The sequence below is a fragment of the Pipistrellus kuhlii genome, unplaced genomic scaffold (genome assembly GCF_014108245.1).
Source record: "Pipistrellus kuhlii isolate mPipKuh1 unplaced genomic scaffold, mPipKuh1.p scaffold_m20_p_8, whole genome shotgun sequence".
Lineage (NCBI taxonomy): Eukaryota > Metazoa > Chordata > Mammalia > Chiroptera > Vespertilionidae > Pipistrellus > Pipistrellus kuhlii.
The window spans coordinates 26,732,344-26,750,423 of NW_023425584.1; the positions used below are offsets into that span (position 1 = coordinate 26,732,344).

General features: G+C 38.2%; 2 protein-coding genes across 6 annotated transcripts in view; one reads left to right on the top strand and one right to left on the bottom strand.

Annotated features, from left to right (window-relative positions):
* CTNNA1 (catenin alpha 1) overlaps nucleotides 1–18,080 on the bottom strand; it is a 172,602-nt gene that overhangs the window by 53,519 nt on the left and 101,003 nt on the right. The gene's annotated exons all lie outside the window — the stretch shown is intronic.
* On the top strand, nucleotides 6,346–12,203 carry LRRTM2 (leucine rich repeat transmembrane neuronal 2). Its single transcript, XM_036424927.2, has 3 exons — nucleotides 6,346–6,928; nucleotides 7,263–11,061; nucleotides 11,600–12,203. Exons 1-2 carry the CDS (start codon nucleotides 6,925–6,927, stop codon nucleotides 8,810–8,812), a joined length of 1,554 nt encoding a protein of 517 aa, XP_036280820.1. The 5' UTR covers nucleotides 6,346–6,924; the 3' UTR covers nucleotides 8,813–11,061; nucleotides 11,600–12,203.

The window sequence follows — 18,080 nt, forward strand, 5'->3', positions numbered from 1 at the left end:
TTTACCCTTTTAAATTTAGCCAATTGGGTCAAAAAGCCTTCTAAATTGAAAGGGATTATTCAAGAAAATATGAATGTGTATCTTACTCTTAATTCTATCCTGAGCAAATGGCATTGTATATAGCCTGTGGTCATCTATGTAGACAGGAGTAAGCAAATCTAAATAGAAAGCTACTCAAAATGTAGAGAGGGAAAAACAAGAAGGGAAATCCAAACATGGCTGTATTTCAGAGATTTAAAAAAAGAAGAAGCGTTATTGAACAGAGGAAAGGAAACATGAACATGATGAAGCCATTGGAAACCAAAGTAAAAGTCTTGACAATATAAATTTCTATCAGTCTGCATTAGTTAAGAATTCAGGACAGTTCTGTTTGGTTTGGTTTTATGTCTATGGTGAGAGAAATAGAAGATTGTCATGGTTTAAATGTTCCTCTCCCCAAATTTCTGTGAAGATTTTCCGTCACCTAATATCTGACTCAGGTGCATCATTCTCAGACTTACTGACAAACTACCTAGCCATGGGCACAGAATACAAGGCTAGCACTGCAGAATTAGGCTGTCACATGATCCTAACATAGCAACACCCCAGGAGCAACAAATGCCAGAAGCAACATGCCTCTAAAACTAGAACCTCAGACTGGATGATCTCTTCCCTCTGAGATTTGGCAAAGAACTTGTATACATAACCCATATACAGGACAATAGGGTGTAAAGGTAGGAGGATAGGGTTGGGAGACTAGAAGGAGTCAATAGGGGGGAAGGGTAGAAAGGGATATATATATATATATGAATGATTTAAATAGTTCAACCAAAGTAGAGAAAGAAAGAAACCCCAAACTATGTAAATTGCAGCATCAAAAGGAACACACACTATCACTAGTGTAATCACTGTTCCTACTTCTTTCTCAGTTATACTAACCAAAGAACAAAAGAACTTTTAAAAATTAAAATCATTCAAAAACAGGAATGGGAACAGTAAATACAATAACAAAATGGGGATTCTGGCCCTAGCTAGTTTGGCTCAGTGGTTGGAGAGATGATCCACCGACTAAAGGGTCCCTGGTTTAATTCCAGTCAAGGGTATTAATACATACCTCAGTCCTTGTATGCAGGAGGGCAACCAATCAATGTGTTTCTCTCTCTCCAACTCTTCCTCACCCTTCCACTCTGTTTGGAAGGCAATGGAGAAAATATCCTTGTGTGAGGATTAACAACAAAAAATGGGGATGGGAGAATTCTGGAATCCTAATGTGGAGAGTCTTCTTTTTAAAGGCTTTTGAAAGAAAAGATTCCCAGCAACACTGATATATCTACCATATTCAACATGGTCCCCTGTAAAATCCACTTCCTCTAATACAGGTCTTGATACTATATAGGTCCAAGTAGGAAGTTGGCAACTAGGAATCACAAAAGGTTCTTAGCAAGCAATGTACTCAGGTCCATAAAATCTAGGGCCTCTATCCAGCTGGTGTGGCTCAGTAGTTGAGTGTTGACCCAGGAACCAAGAGGTCACCAGTTTAATTCCTGGTCAGTGTATAATACATGCCAGGTTTCAGATTCAATCCCCAGTAAGGAGTGTGCAGGAGGCAGCCGATGGATTATGGTTCTTTCTCGTTGTTTCTAACTCTCTATCCTTTTCCCTTTCTCTAAAAAAAAAATCAATAAAATCATATTTTTAAAAAAAATCTAGGGCCTCCACCCTAAAGATATCACTTTTGAAATGCAAAAATATCTTTCAAATGATGATCAAAACTGGCAGCAATAAGGTATTGTTATTGATAATTTTAGAGAAAGGAAGGGAGAGAGAAACACTGATTTGTTGTTCCACTTACTTATGCATTCACTGGTTGATTCTTATATGCACCCTGATAGGGGATCAAACCTGGAAGCTTGGCTTATCATTCAGGTGGGGAACGTCTCGCCCGTGGGTAATATAAGACCTGAGAAATCATGTCTTTGGTTTCGTTCTGCCAAGTCATTAGGCATGAGTTAATTAAATGTTTGACCAACTACAGTAGGCTTATTTTTTTTTATTATTTAAAGTACTATATATATATCTCCTTTTTCTCCAATCGACAGCCCCGCTCCCTCCTGCTACTCCTATCCCCTAGGATAGGGGTGTCGAACTCAATCAGAGAAGGGGCCAAAATCTAAAATCCTGCCTAAATCGCGGGCCGAATGGTTTACTGAACAGTCATAAACTGTCATTGTGATGGAAACGCAGTGGAGTGCAGTGATGACAGCACAGTGCGGGCCACATTGCAAGGCCTGGCGGGACGGATTTGGCCCGTGGGCCTTGTGTTTGACACATGTGCCCTAGGACAAGCCTCAACCACCACAGTGTCCCATTGGTTATGCTAATATGCATGCATACAAGTCCTTTGGTTGATCTCTTACTCTTCCCTTTTTGTCTCTGTATCTATTGTTGTTTATCAGTATGTGCTGTTCATTATATCCCACATGTAAGTGAGATCATGTGATATTTATCTTTCTCCAACTGGCTTATTTCACTTAGCATAATGTTCTCCAGGCCCATCCATGCTGTTGCAAATGGTAAGAGTTCCTTCTTTTTTACAGAAATGTATAGCAGGCTAATTTTTAAGTATAGCAGGATAATGTTGTGTGGCCTGCAAATGATGTTATAAATATCCAAATAGTCCTTGGCAGAAAAAAGGTTCCACACCCCTGGCTTATGGAGACAATGCTCTCAGTTACTTGACAAAAACCCAACAAGGTTTGTTGATTTAAATATATTTCTATTGATTTTTTAGAAAGAGAGGAAAGGAGAGGAAGAGAGAGATAAAAACATCTATGAGAAATGTTGACCAGCTGCTTCCACCATGCTTCCTATTGGGAGATTGATCTGGCAATCCAGGTGTGTGCCCTAGCCTGGAATCAAACCAGAAACCTCTTGGTGCATGGGATGTCACTCAACCAACTGAGCCACACAGCTGGGCCAAGAAGGTTTATTTTAACATACTTTCCCAGAGCACCTCTATGTGAGACCTCTGATGTTGGGTGGGATATGACAATTTTTGGAGTTGGGCATGATTAACAAACCATTTGATCTTTCAATATAAAGCAAAATAAAGCTCCATCTCTACCACAAAAGAATAAATGATTCCATGTATATTTCCATACATGTGCTCTCTAAGTAGAGAAATAATTCCCCCTAATCAACACACATTAAAAACAAACTTTCACATTGAGGACCCACGAAAGCCCTGCTACTGGACTCACTTAATCTGCTTAAACTCATTTAGAGATGGTCAGGTTAGATTTTACTGCTCCTTTGCCTTGAACAACTAAAGTAATGAAAATTTACACAGATGATATGAGTAGTACCTTTCAGAGGTTGTACTGCAACTTTAACTCAAAGACATATGTATGCAAGAATAAAGCTGTTCTAAAATGAAACCAAGAAAAAATTTAATTCAGGAAGAACATGGGTTTCTATTCAGTTCTTTTAGCTAAAGAAAGGTAAAGATAAAAAAAAATAATAATAATACAAAATCCCAGCCCTAGCTGATTTGGCTCAATGGATAGAGTGTCTAACTTCAGACTAAAGGGTCCCAGGTTCGTTTCCGGTCAAGGGCACATGCCTGGGTTGTGGGCTCGATCCCCAAGGGGGTGTGCAGGAGGCAGCCAATCAGTGATTCTCTCTCATCATTAATGTTTCTACCTGTCTTTCCCTCTCCATTCCTCTCTGAAACAATAAAAATAAATTTTAAAAGAAATAATATTATAAAATTCCATCAATGGAAACTATGTATTCCACCAATTTTAAGACATGCACTATTACCTTCTTTAGTTCCACTGCCTGAATCTTTTGAATCCAGAGAGGGCAAGTGAGCAAGACAGCTGGTGACCTAGAAGGAATTGTGCACTCTGGGTACTGTGATACTATATTATTGCCCTCTTTTCCACATGCATAAAAAATAATTACCTGTGATTCCATTGGTGCTTCTCTGGGCAATTTTTGTTGCCCATAAATCTCTAATAACTGTACTGGGATAGTATAATTTAAGTATTTCCCATTTTTTAGTATATAAGATGTAGGCCAAATGACCTAGAGAGCAGAAAGGAGAACCAAGAGTCTAAAAGGAAGGAGATTATATTCCTTCTAAATTTTCACATAAAACTCATTCCTAATCATGGCTGTTCTAACCCAATGACTCTAATGCTTTTCTCCACATGGAACTATATAAAGTGGTTACTTCAGGGAAGAATTTAATCCAGTTCCTCCTGCCTGGAAAACGTTTTCAAAAAGAATTTTGAAAAAAATTCTTTTCATCAAAGGGTGGCTGGCTTCAATGCAGACATTTACAGTATCCCAAGAGCTTCTTTTCCTTAAAAAAGTAAATTAAAGAGACCACCTTTATTAGATTCCCCCACTGGAAGTTTTGGGATCAAGTTCCTGCAGAACAGTAATTTTTAAATCTAAGGTCACAGACCCTCTAAAAATCTGATTAAACCTCATTCACAGAAAAATGTACAAGCTATAAAATTCCATTAGACTATGAACTCAGGTTAAGAATTTTAGCTTATTGAGAGATAGACTATGGAAAGGCTCAAGGTTAGTTTTGAGCATCCTTGAAGTCTAACAGGAATTCTCCTGTTTCTTAACCAGAAGCAGGAAAATGATAGAGGAGTACTAATGTGGGCTCATTCCTAAGAACATAGGGTTCCACTCATGAGCAACTTTGGTTTGAGGACATCTCTTTGGCCTAGGGCAGTGTTTCCCAAACTTCTCTCATGATGAGAATCACCTGGTGGAGTTGTTAAAATACAGATTCCTGAATCCCAACTAAGAAGTGCTAAACTAGAATTTTTGGGAACATATAGGTAAAATTGTATACTTAACTAGTGCTTTAAGACAGAGCACTAAGTACGTATACAATTTAGTATACTTCTCCACTGTTTTCAGAGATGTCAGACCTGCCCTCTGGTCTGAAGACTCTACCAACCCTCAAGAGTATCCCTGCTGTTTTCTCTCTTCCTTTGTACTTCCCAGGCATTTTCCCTAACAAAACTTATACTTCTAATACCATCTTGGGGTCTACTTCTAAAACTACACACCTGCAGTTGCTGCATTTTCACAACAATTTTACACAGGGCCCCAAGGAAATGGCCTTGAAAGTCTTCCAGTTCTTACTCCAGTACCACAATCCAACACATAATCTATGCCCCTTAAAACAATGACTTTTTAGACATGTCCGTAGGATGAAGGCCATGGAAGCCAACAGGCCAATGATGTTTCACAGATGACATGGGTAGTTTTGAGATTTCTGCCTTCAGGTGTGAGATAAGACCCATTAAGGATAAGTGCCAATGGTATAAGAGAAACTGGCATGGAAGGCCAAATCAGTAAGGTAAAATGTGTAACAGGACGTACCTTTGTCAGGTCTGAAAATATGACCCTGACTCATGCTAAAATAGCTTTCACAACACTAAACCTGGAGCTGTACATTCATAACCAAGCTCTAAAAAGTGATGACACTATTCAACAGCAAGAAGACAGAGTTAGGTCAAGTTAAAACATTTAAAGTCAGTTGTTAAGTGTGCCAGGAGGAGCTATTAAGTGTGCAAAATAAATGTTCTATTTATTTGAGTACCACAATGCCCCAATCCCAGCATCACCTGAGGCTTTCAGTTGAAGGGGTAGGTAAGATTCTGAGGTAAATACAAGAGATTGTGTTAGATTCAGCCATGCTGTTATTATTTTTCCTAAATAATTCCTAAAGCTTTACTGTTAAAGCTTAGGGCAAACAGTATTAAGTGACTGTATCAACCTACCCTTTTCTCCTGTGATAAAACATTATTATAAAATAGGACAGAGAAGGAGAAATTTTTTAAATTAGAGTTTCTCTGAAAGTCTCAAAGAACAAAATAATCAAATGCTTTGCAAGCTTTTCCACCCTTTATTCTTGGTTTGTGGTGTTAAGCTCTTAGTGACAAAGAAGCCAACCCCACTTACCTAGTTTACCAACACCCTGAAAGCAAATCATAGTCATACTTCCGTTTTAACCAAGCATGACAACAAGGTGATTGAGTAGCTTCCCAAACTACCAGAGCAGCAGGCAATAACTAGCATAGGCTGGCGTTAGATCAGCACTTCATAAATCCTGCAGGCTCCTGACCATTTATATGATCTTTCTATGCAGAATCGGCAGTCTAACACTGGCTCTCACAGGCATTAAAAACCATCACTTTGCTAACCCAACTCACTGTTCAGACGGGTCTTCTTGAATGCAGTCTTTATTACAACCTCACTGCTGCTCCTACACTGAAGAAATACCATGTTTTTAAGTCAGGAGTTCTTCTTTCTGGCTTTATTGTAATAGGGGGTCTTACAACGACCCGATACTGTTACAAAGCATCGTGCTTTACAACAGTAAAGCTTCTGGAAAACCCAAACAAAAGACACGTCACCCGGTGACGTCAGCCTATATACAGTTCTGTGTGGTCGCAGCACATAAGCAAATCCATTCTTGTGCCGTTTCTCGGAAAAGCTTTTCAGTAAATGCACTCATGCTGCTCCAGGATCTCTTCTCTGCAACAAGCCGCCCATCTGCCATCAACAAGTTAAGACCGAGAGAACTAACAGCTGCGGAAAGGAAAGACTGATGCTTTGATTAACCAGCTGAGCAATAAGAGGAGAGCGAAATTAATAACTTATATTCAGAAGCGATTTAAGGGAACAGAGTGTCAGAAAAATGAAACCAACGCTATTGAGAAGAATATCCTAAGGGGGAAAAAAAAAAAAAACACAATTCACCCTGGTGGATTCAATTTTACTCAGAAAGCCTGGGACACAGAAAACAGGAAACTGGTCAAAGGCTCCTGCATGTTAGAGCCTTTAACAGACTCACTGCGTTGAGTCTAACAACCGCGACTGAATGCAGCCTCCAATGTGCTCAGAAGAATGGGTAAGTCCATGCATTTATGTGCTTTGTACAGACAGCAACAAATCATGCTTTTTAAAATAAACCATTGAATTCACATTTTTGGATCACTGTCACATTTTTGGATCCTGACGTTTAGGTAAAAGCATATATTGATGTTAACAGGCTATGTTTTATCTTCTTAATGGTTTAAGTTTTGTTCCAGTCATATTAACAAGGCTAATTTTTCTGCAGCAAATGAAAATTAAGTTATATGCAGTGAAATATTTCACCATATTGTTATGTTCATTTTTTAACAGCTCATACATTCTGCTAAAAATATCCTATCTTCTTGTTTTCCTTAAATTATATTCTGCAGGCTTACATTTCAAGTGGCCATTAGGGGCCCCTATGCTGGCAGCAATATATGCAATGAGTATGGTTTTAAAAATGCTGCCTGCCCTGGGAATGGCGTGTCCGCCTAAATGCCGCTGCGAGAAGCTGCTCTTCTACTGCGACTCTCAGGGCTTCCACTCAGTGCCAAACACCACAGACAAGGGCTCTCTGGGCCTTTCCCTGAGGCACAATCACATCACAGAGCTGGAAAGGGATCAATTTGCCAGCTTCAGTCAACTTACCTGGCTCCACTTAGACCACAATCAAATTTCAACAGTAAAAGAAGATGCTTTTCAAGGATTATATAAACTTAAGGAATTAATCTTAAGTTCCAACAAAATATTTTACTTGCCAAATACAACTTTTACCCAACTGATTAATCTACAAAATTTGGACCTGTCTTTTAATCAGCTGTCATCTCTGCACCCAGAGCTCTTCTATGGCCTTCGGAAGCTGCAGACCTTGCATTTACGGTCCAACTCCCTGCGGACTATCCCAGTACGCCTGTTCTGGGACTGTCGTAGTCTGGAGTTTCTAGATTTGAGCACAAACCGTTTGCGAAGTTTGGCTCGAAATGGATTTGCAGGATTAATCAAACTGAGAGAGCTTCACCTAGAGCACAACCAGCTGACGAAGATTAATTTTGCTCATTTCCTACGTCTAAGCAGTCTGCACACGCTCTTCTTACAATGGAACAAAATCAGCAACTTAACATGTGGGATGGAGTGGACCTGGGGCACTTTAGAAAAGCTAGACCTGACTGGAAATGAAATCAAAGCCATCGATCTGACAGTGTTTGAAACAATGCCTAATCTTAAAATACTCCTAATGGATAACAACAAGTTAAACAGCCTGGATTCCAAGATCTTAAATTCCCTGAGATCCCTCACAACTGTTGGCCTCTCTGGCAATCTCTGGGAATGCAGCCCTAGAATATGTGCTTTGGCCTCCTGGCTGGGCAATTTCCAAGGTCGGTGGGAGCATTCCATCTTATGCCACAGTCCTGACCACACCCAAGGAGAGGATATACTGGATGCAGTCCATGGATTTCAGCTCTGCTGGAATTTATCAACTACTGTCATCACAGCCATGGCTACAACTTACAGAGATCCAACCACTGAATATACAAAAGGAATAAGCTCATCAAGTTACCATGTGGGAGACAAAGAAACCCCAACTACTGCAGGCATAGCAGTTACTACTGAGGAACACGTTCCCGAACCAGACAATGCCATCTTCACTCAGCGGGTAATTACAGGAACAATGGCTTTATTGTTTTCTTTCTTTTTTATTATTTTTATAGTGTTCATCTCCAGGAAGTGCTGTCCTCCCACTTTAAGAAGAATTAGACAGTGCTCAATGATTCAGAACCACAGGCAGCTCCGATCCCAAACACGACTCCATATGTCAAACATGTCAGACCAAGGACCGTATAATGAATATGAACCCACCCATGAAGGACCCTTCATCATCATTAATGGTTATGAACAGTGCAAGTGTCAGCAACTGCCATACAAAGAATGTGAAGTATAAAACCTACCTATCATCAAAAATTACATCAGATAAGTAACCTATTTTACATAGTAGGGGCTAAATATCTAATTTTTAACAATGGTGACATTAAGCCTAATTTTCAAAACCAAGTGGAGACTTAAGTTTTTGAAGTGTTGAAGTGTTTTTAATTTTTTTTAATGAAACCATATTTTAAGTGTTAAATGAAGTAATGCTCACATTAATTTGCAATCTTGTTGGAAAGTCTAAAAATGCTCACTTCAAATTATGGCATTTCATGTATGTGATTATATACTATTAAGTGTAAACATTTACACTTAGGTCTACATATGCTATCCCCCCCCTCCCCCCCCCCCCCCCCCGAAAACAGTTTGGAAAGAAGCTACTGAGCAGAAAAAGAGATGGATCAATACTTGTTTGATCACTGCTTTCCACCCCAAGTACCACCATTGGCTTGTTGCTTAAAAGGAGACTTAGTACTAAGTTCTCTTGTATGATAATCTGGTATTTACTTAAATTTACAATTTACTGCCAGCGTGGGAAGTAGAATTTCATATATGCTGAAGACTGGTAAATATTAAGCACTCATATTCCAGAGTTTTTGCCTGGGTTAATAGATATTATCAAAGTCCACATCATGAAATCAGAACCCTTTATGAAATTCTAATAAGCTGAGTAACTCTTTAATATATTTAAACAATGAATCCAAGTGAATGTGGAAAAGGTCTCATTACAATGAATTCAATACTAAATGATTACACTAACTTTGTATCATACATCTCTAGTTTAACTTATAATGAACATGTTGACCTTTTGTGGCATTTAGACAATTATTTTAAACTAGTATTACATTACCATTTTTACTTATTAGTTTACTAAATTCTATATTTACATTTATATGTGAAAAAAAGATTTAGAAATTATTTTGGAGAGAAAGTCAACTTAATCCTCGGACCTGCTCCCTTTAGTTTGCAAGCACACACAACATTCTCTCCCTTTCTCAACTGTCATGATCAAAGCTGCCTTACAAAGAGGTTTAAACTCTCCTGTTTTCTTCCTAATCCTCACACCTCAGAGCCAAATAAAAAATAATTAGCTAGCAACAGGCATAACAATGATTCTTAATAGAATATATATTATAAAGGAACATTAAAAATCACTTTCCAAATGTTATATTCTAAAACCTGGCCTTTTAATAAGGATACATAATCACGTTATAAGAGCAGTTCCTTCCAAGTGAAAGGAACAACAGATTGAGACAAACCTTTTTATGGTAAAAGATTAACTACATGCTTATACAGCCATGTAATGGTAACTCAAAGGTGGCAGGGAGAGAAGGGGGGTGAAAAGGAAAGGCAGCATTTTGAAATCTGACTCACAGAAATGAGTTAGCTGAACTTAAGAGGCAGCCAAGAGTGAGGCAAATGGGTAGCTGTACATTATCTACAGAGCAAGGCCCCACGACCTACAGCTGAAATGGGGATGAAGAGGAGGTCTCCTAGTGTTAATATAAACAGACCATAATAAATGATAAATGATAACAATGCCACACTTTTCATGTGAAAAAGAACCACATGTATTGCATTTCTTCAATTATGATTCTGTGGAGAAACTATTACATATTTAAGATTCAGATGCAAGTTACCAATTCACACAGAATTTTTCCATAAGTTCCATGTATGTAGCAGCAAAACCTACAGGACATTAGACTACTGACTTGACTCTAGAAGAATGAGCATTTTTACAACTGACATATACAACTGTATGTGAAAAAGGCAAATACCCTTAGAGAAAAACACTACCATAAAAGAAGAAAGTTACCTTTTCCTTAATATGATCATTAAAACACAATATCCTTCATTTAAGGCATATTTTTTCTTCCCTGAACTAAACTGAAAACATGTTAAGACTGCAGTTTAACCTATGAGGTTTAATTGTATTTTTTTTCTTTTTAATACTAAGAGAGGGGTGTCTGTATACATTTCAAAAAAAAAACACACAAAAACATGTCTCAGTAAAATGCTAATAAGATCACATATTATGGTAAAAATGTATTCTCTGCATTTCTTAAGGTGGGTAAATTAGTTTGGCAAAGTCTCGGTCTGTAAAGTTCAGGTGATCTTGAGCAGTGAGCATTTCATTTCTTGTTAAACCAGATCTTAGGCCTGCCTGGACAGAGACAAAAGCTGATTTTATGGCACAGAGCACAGCTCACCACTTCCCTACAGAGCTGGATCTGAAACCCCCATTACAAATGAGAGCTCCACAAGGTAAAATTTACCAATCATTCATCAGGCAAACCATGGCCATTTGTCAGAGAAAAGCTTTGTCACAATATTCTGTCCTGAGCACATAAGATTCCATTAGCCCTGAAGACTAGCAAAAAATTATTTTCTATCATTTCCACCACACCAAATTAATTGAAATTGTGAGTAGAAGGGTGAGAAATATTGGCTGGGAATTCCCACATTAATCCTAAAGATTACAGTTAGTAAAATGGACCATTAATCAGCAAATGTAGAAATGTATGTAGAAAATAAATTGGAAAAGCAAGCCATTTAGTAATTCAGGGAACAGCAGAACCAAGGCCACCCCAGCATACTTTCAAGATGAAAAATAACTGATTTTTTGCCCTACATATATATTTTTTTTATTTTTATTTATTTATTTATTTATTTTTTTGTAATGCTCTGAGAAAAGTAAGAATGCCAACCAGCATGTCCCCTTTTCATTAAAGCACAAACTTCCCTTTTGAATTGCCTATTAAAGGCAGTATTCCATTTAATTTTCGGTCTTTTTGTGTTTCAGTATCAGCACAGATTTGAAGATGAGACTGTTAGTCATATGTGCTCTGTTTACCAACTGGCTAGAGTGGAAGAGCATCGCAGCTACACTGCAGATCCTGCTAACCCAATGTTAGGGCTTTTGTTTTTTGGTTTAGTTTTATCCTCCTCAGCCTCCTCTTCTCACCAACTGCATTTTTCCCTCTCCCATTTTCAAGATTAGAGGGAAATGACCATTTATCAAACACTAGAAAAATAATTAAATCTCTGGAAAAAGAAAAGCTAAAGAATGTTATATACACCTAGTAATCAAGAGTTAGTTTGGGATCATTTATATTCATTTCTGTAGTTTGCCAGGGATTTCAATCCCCTTTATAAAATAAGAATGGGCTGACAAATTTGCAAATTCACACACAATTGAGAGAGAATACCCACTGCCAAAATCAAATAGCAAAGTTACTAATTTTTAAGCAAAAAATCTGCACTAACACATGTAATTTCTTAATGTGCCTAAGTTAATTTCTGTACCAATTTAATGAATGGAATTGACTGAATTTCCCAACTCCACTAATTATTAAAATCCATCTGCTTCTTCTGATGCTAGTCACCAAGAGCGAGATTCCATCTTTCCAATAAAAATGAGCCCCATGTAACACCAGGTCTGAGTCCTAAAAAAGACATTTCATTTTCTATACTTCCTACAGAGTCGGGGAGGAGGGGAGGGCTATAAATGCTCTATTATCCCTCGAAGGTGTAGCTATCAATATAAAATTTGAAAGAATAATTTTAGAAGCTGACTTACATGATCATTTTCCTAATAGAGCAATACAGTTCAGACTTGTCTCAAAAATCTGTTTTGAGACATGCTTTTCGTATCTTATAAAGTGCTTCAACTAGAAAAAGACAAGAGTGATAAGGCCAACAATTTAAGGCAAAAACAAACAAATAGAAAATGATGGTTTAAGCTTTCATACTATTATTGCAAACATTTGGAAACATCTGCTTCCTTCAACTAACCTATCCTTCCTTGGTAATTTTTTAAAAAAGTTTCACCTATGGAATGTTTGTTGAACCTTTCTATCAACACAGATTGGAAACCAAAAGTACAGTCCAAACACATTGTGTTTTATCACCTTAAGAGCCATTTTGGGGAGGGGGGGGCAAGTGGGTTGGGGGAGAAAATACTATTATATGGGGGGCGGGGATTGAGGGAGATAGTTAACAGAGTGTACTATATAAAAAAAGTTTTGTTATTAAAATTGTGTATACTGGACAAAATGAATGTCTTTTTTTTGTTTTTTTAAGCTTTTCCTTGATAACCTATCATTTTTGACATGTGGAACCTGAAAAACCTTTTGTGACAGATATAGAAACCTTAAACGAACAGTTGTTTTGTATAATGTTCTCTATAATGCCAAATATGCCAGCTGAAAAAAGGGCAGCTAATCATCACCTGTCTGTCTTCATTCAGAGACAGGCAAAACCAGGCTAAAAAGAAAGTAAAGGTGGGGGGGGGGGGGGGGGGGGGGCTTACTAAAAAGCCACCATGCCAATAAGTAAGTCATGCAATAAGAAGTTGCTCTGTCACAAGCCTCAGCAAGTGGACAAGCAACTGCCTACGTTCCCCAACCTCCTTAACAACAGACTGCTGCCACAGCCTGGGGAGCTTCAAAAAAGGCACTCAACTGCCTATCCTCAGCAAACAGCAACCTGCCCTCTACCTTTGGGGTTCACCCCAGCAGCACCTTCCACAACACTCCTGAGAGCAAGGACCACAGATACTAAACATACTGCATTCTCTAGGATCCCTACATGAGCTACTCTACCTTAGCATGGATAGGAAAAAGGAAGGCAAGCTTTTACATCCCCAGGACAGGATGCTATGCCTGGGCAGCAATGGGAGCAGAAACTGCCCTGGCCTTAAGGAGTTGACTGTAGGAGTCTGCCAGGCTTACCAGGATGCACTTACTGCTTCTCCAGGCCTAGAGCTCTGCAGCAAGACCAGATAGGCAGAAAGAAACAAGGCTACCCCCAGTCCTAACACCCAGGGAAATGGGAATCAGAGAGGCTAAGAGCTCTCATCCCACCAATCTCAGCAGTAACTAGGGCAGAGGCAGGAAGCACAGCACAATATTTTACTGTCAAACTCATCAGTATGTACTAGAGGGCATAGGTGATGGTGGCTTCAAATTGTACAAAGGAACAAATTCTTATACTTTTTGGAATTAAAAAGAACAGTTTATTAACATAATTCTCATACATTTTAACCTTGAAAATTCCATGTAAAGCTACATCTGATTTCCTTATCAGTTATTTTAATTAGTTTTGCCTGAATACCACATCATTCTCAGATTCACATTCAAATTTATAATAGATTTTCTCAAGGTCTGTTTAAATACATTTTTTTCTTTCTTTAAATATATCTAACCAGCTGGGTGCTCAAGTCTTCCTTAGAGAGACAAAAGGTACCACAAATTGTATTTCATAAAGAGAGAAGGGGAAAAGAGGTGAAAATCGTATAACTATTGCAAACATCTTTTGTTAGCATGAGTTCCTCTGTAAGATCCACTGTTTTGGGAACACTTTTCACAGACAGATGCTGAGTCCCCTATCTGAAGGAAACATTAAAGAGCAAGCGATCTCCAAAGGCGAATATAGCGTCCACAAACTGAATATACTACCATCCCTTTGTACATGGAGGCCCAAGAGCATAGCCTAGCCCATGGTCTCCAACTCAGAGCTGCCACTAGAAACCCAACATGAAAGAAGACCTGTGAACAACCCTGACAGCAGGGGCCAATGGTTCCATCACCATCCAAAGAGAAAGGATCTTCCCATACTTGGGGACTATATTAGTGTAGCCCCAGAAACAATACCCAAGGCTTTTTTACAACTTGCATTCAGAGACGTTACCAAGCACCATAATGCAGAGATGTAAAAATGTCACAACTTTACCAAATACCCATTCACAATGGTGTTCAGTAAAAACAAAAACAAAAAACAAATAACAACAACAACAACAACAAACCACATACAACCTCAAGGTGTTTTTTTTTTTTATTTTTCTGAAAAATAGTCAGACAAAAACACTAGAGCCATTTATATTAGCCCATATGTTTCATCATCATGTGAACCAAAAGCTCCTTGTATGATAAAAACATTTTCAATGGCCTGAGCTGCCAAACACATAGTACAACTGCTCACCCACTAAAACTTCTAAAAACAATGTATTATTTACATATAACCTACTTCTATAAAGCCAAGTAAACTTAACGTAATACTTTCATAAGTACAGAATGGTTGAAATAAGAATGTAAAAAGATTAAAAAGCAGGGATTCTTAACTCTAAGAGTGCAGGATATGTTTCACAGGAAGAACCTTTTAAAATAATAATGCAAACATTGTGTAGATCTAGAGATTTCATCAGATCCTAAAGGTTTTGATAACTCACCAAAAAAGCCCTAGTAGAACAATGAAATAGTTATTTCTAGTATACACTAATTTGGCTTTGATCTTCCTGGTAGTCATGGCAAAGAACAAAGCCAACAGCTTTCAACTGATCCAAGAAGCAAACTGGCCTATTCGGTGGGGAAGACACTTCTTTCAACTGATAAAGGAAGCACACTATAGTTTATTTGGGGAGAGAGACACTTAAGTGCAAAAGTCTATGAATTATTTATAAAACAGAGGAAAAAGGAAGGCAAGATTTTACATCCCCAGGACAGGATGCTATGCCTGGGCAGCAATGGGGCAGAAACTGCCCTGGCCTTAGGAGTTGACTGTAGTTGAGCTACAGGAACAATAAGGAAACCTGTCAGATAGTATCTCCAAAGAGGTTTTAGAGAAGACAGACTTATTCATGTCAATCCTTGAAAAAGTTATGGGTAAGGAAAGTACAGAAGCATGGTGCATGCTTTGTTGTGACTTAACCTTTATGGTGACCCAAAGTTGGAACTTATAAAGTCAGCAAGAATGAACATGCATCCACTTAGGAGTCCATGTTTCCTCCTTATCACATCACTAGGACCCAAAATATAGTGTCCCATCACATAAGGAGCATCCACCAATAAATACCTCCTCTACTACATTACAAATCTTCTATATTAGGAGAATAATTTAAAACTAAAAAATGTTGCTGAAGCCGGTTTGGCTCAGTGGTAGAACGTCAGGTTCGATTTCGGTCAAGGACATGTACATTGGTTGCAGGCACATCCCCGGTTGGGGGTGTGCAGGAGGCAGCTGGTTGATGTTTCTAGCTCTCTATCTCTCTCCCTTCCTCTCTGTAAAAAAATCAATAAAATATATTTAAAAAAAAAACAACTAAAAAATGTTCCACTATATCATGAGCAAAGAGAAGCATATTTCAGGCTTCATGTCTAGTTGTGCTGGTGATATCATAAGTATGCTCCTTGAGACAGAATCTATAAGGTAACTAATTTCCTAAGAAAGAACACATTTAAAAAGATAAAGCCTTCACTGATCAAAATAGCTGTCATAAATTTAACTGTCTCTTTAAAATTTAGAACATTCCACCCGCCATTAGGAAAACCACCTATAATTCAACAGGAACAAAGAGTACAAGGACTGAGTTATGCTCCACACTTAGGCCTATAATCCTGGACAATCCTTGGGTCTCTCATTCCTAACAGAAAATGAATGGCAGTAACAACCACATGGATATTTAATATATGTAAAGTCCTGAGAACAGGCTGGAATAAAGTAAACATTCAATAAATGTTATTTTTAATAGCAAAATGTGGAGAACTACATGTGACAGATTCATCAAGTAGAGAATACAATCACATTCAAGACATGTTAGACCCTGTACTGCTCCCCAAAACTCTCTACTTTCTAATCTTACTTCCTCACTAAGTTAATGTCTACTAGTATCCAAAATGAATATTAATAATTAGTGAGAGCTTTTAATAAGCCAACAGCCTGAAAACATATTTACTATTGATGTGAACCTGACCACATTATCTCATAGTCAAGTAATCTTCTTTATAAAATGTATTGAATATTAGACATGACATTTCTCTGGTTTGGCTTTATGAAGTAGGACTAAATTTCAAAAGATTTAGAAGGAATTCTAAAATTCCTTTTGGGTAAAGTAGTCACTTAAAATCAAGTAATTTCTCTTTTCTTTGTTCAATAAAATCATATAGGACAACATAATCTATCCATTATCATAAATAATATTTTTCAAAAGAAATAAACAATCTTATTGATATCTCAGCTTCTAACAATTTTAGAACAAAATACATTAGAATCCTTAAATCCTTAGAATTAAGGATCACTATGATGTTCTTTTTTTTTTTTTTTTTTCCTTAGAAAAAAATGTACTTCAAGTCTACCACACCTAATTTAGGAAGCAGCCCCTCCAATCATGACAAATCTGGTTCATAGGCAGACTTGCTAGAATTACTGAGGGGCATGAATAGGGGAAGTATGAGAATTTAAAAACACAAAGATAATCCACCAGTCCAGTGCACACAGAAGGGTGGTTACTGGATAGTGATCCTCCCTTATTACTAAAATCTCTATTAAATCTAAAGGTTGCTCAGAATTAACCTGTCTGAAAGAATATACACATTTAGACCCATGCAGATCACATGGGCCAGATTTTTTAAATAAAAAACTTCTTTCTTGATATTGCCTTTCCAAGATCATGATTCAGTTTACTCAACAAGGAAAATCACTTTATCTCCTCCTTCACTCACAACTTTTTTCTACTTTCTCACATCTTTTGAACCTGGACTTGCTCTCTTTCCTTATTTATCAACACATGAACAAGCTTTTCATCTGCTGCTCCTCATGGCTCCCCAAATACCCAGAATAATCACCTTATTGAATGAAAAAACATTCAGTTGCAGCATATTCATTGCTGAGCATTTGCCGTCTAAAAATTGTCTCTAAATTTAAAAATATTCCTCAAACTCACAAACGCAGTGCCTATAAGCTGCAAACTGATCCATGCAAATTAGGAAATACTACTAGATACACAATCACTTGTCTGCATTGTCTTCTCAGTCTACCCTTCCCTTTATATTGATTCAAGTATCAAATAAAATTTATTCAGTTTGCTTTTATTTTCAAAAGGCTAGAAATAGCAGCCATCTATCTATCTATATAAAAACCTATTATGCTAAGTGTCAGACCGATTAGTCAACCATTCGGTCAACCACTTGAACAGTCACTGACTACCAGGAGGCAAACGCTCCAAACAGTAGGTTAGCTTGCTGCTGGGGTCCGATGATGGGGACTGGGCAAGACAAGCAGGACATGCCCTGGAGCCCTCTCGCAGTCCTTCCCTGGCCGGCCGGCCCCCATCGACATGATCAGGGCCAACAAGCCAACCTCCCACAGTCCCTCCCAGGCCAGCCGACCCGCATCAGCCCGACTGGGACTGGGCAAGATGGCCCCAATCGGCTCCAATCACTGGCCAGGCCGAGGGACCCCACCTGCGCATGAATTCGTGCACCAGGCCTCTAATGTTAAGAATAATA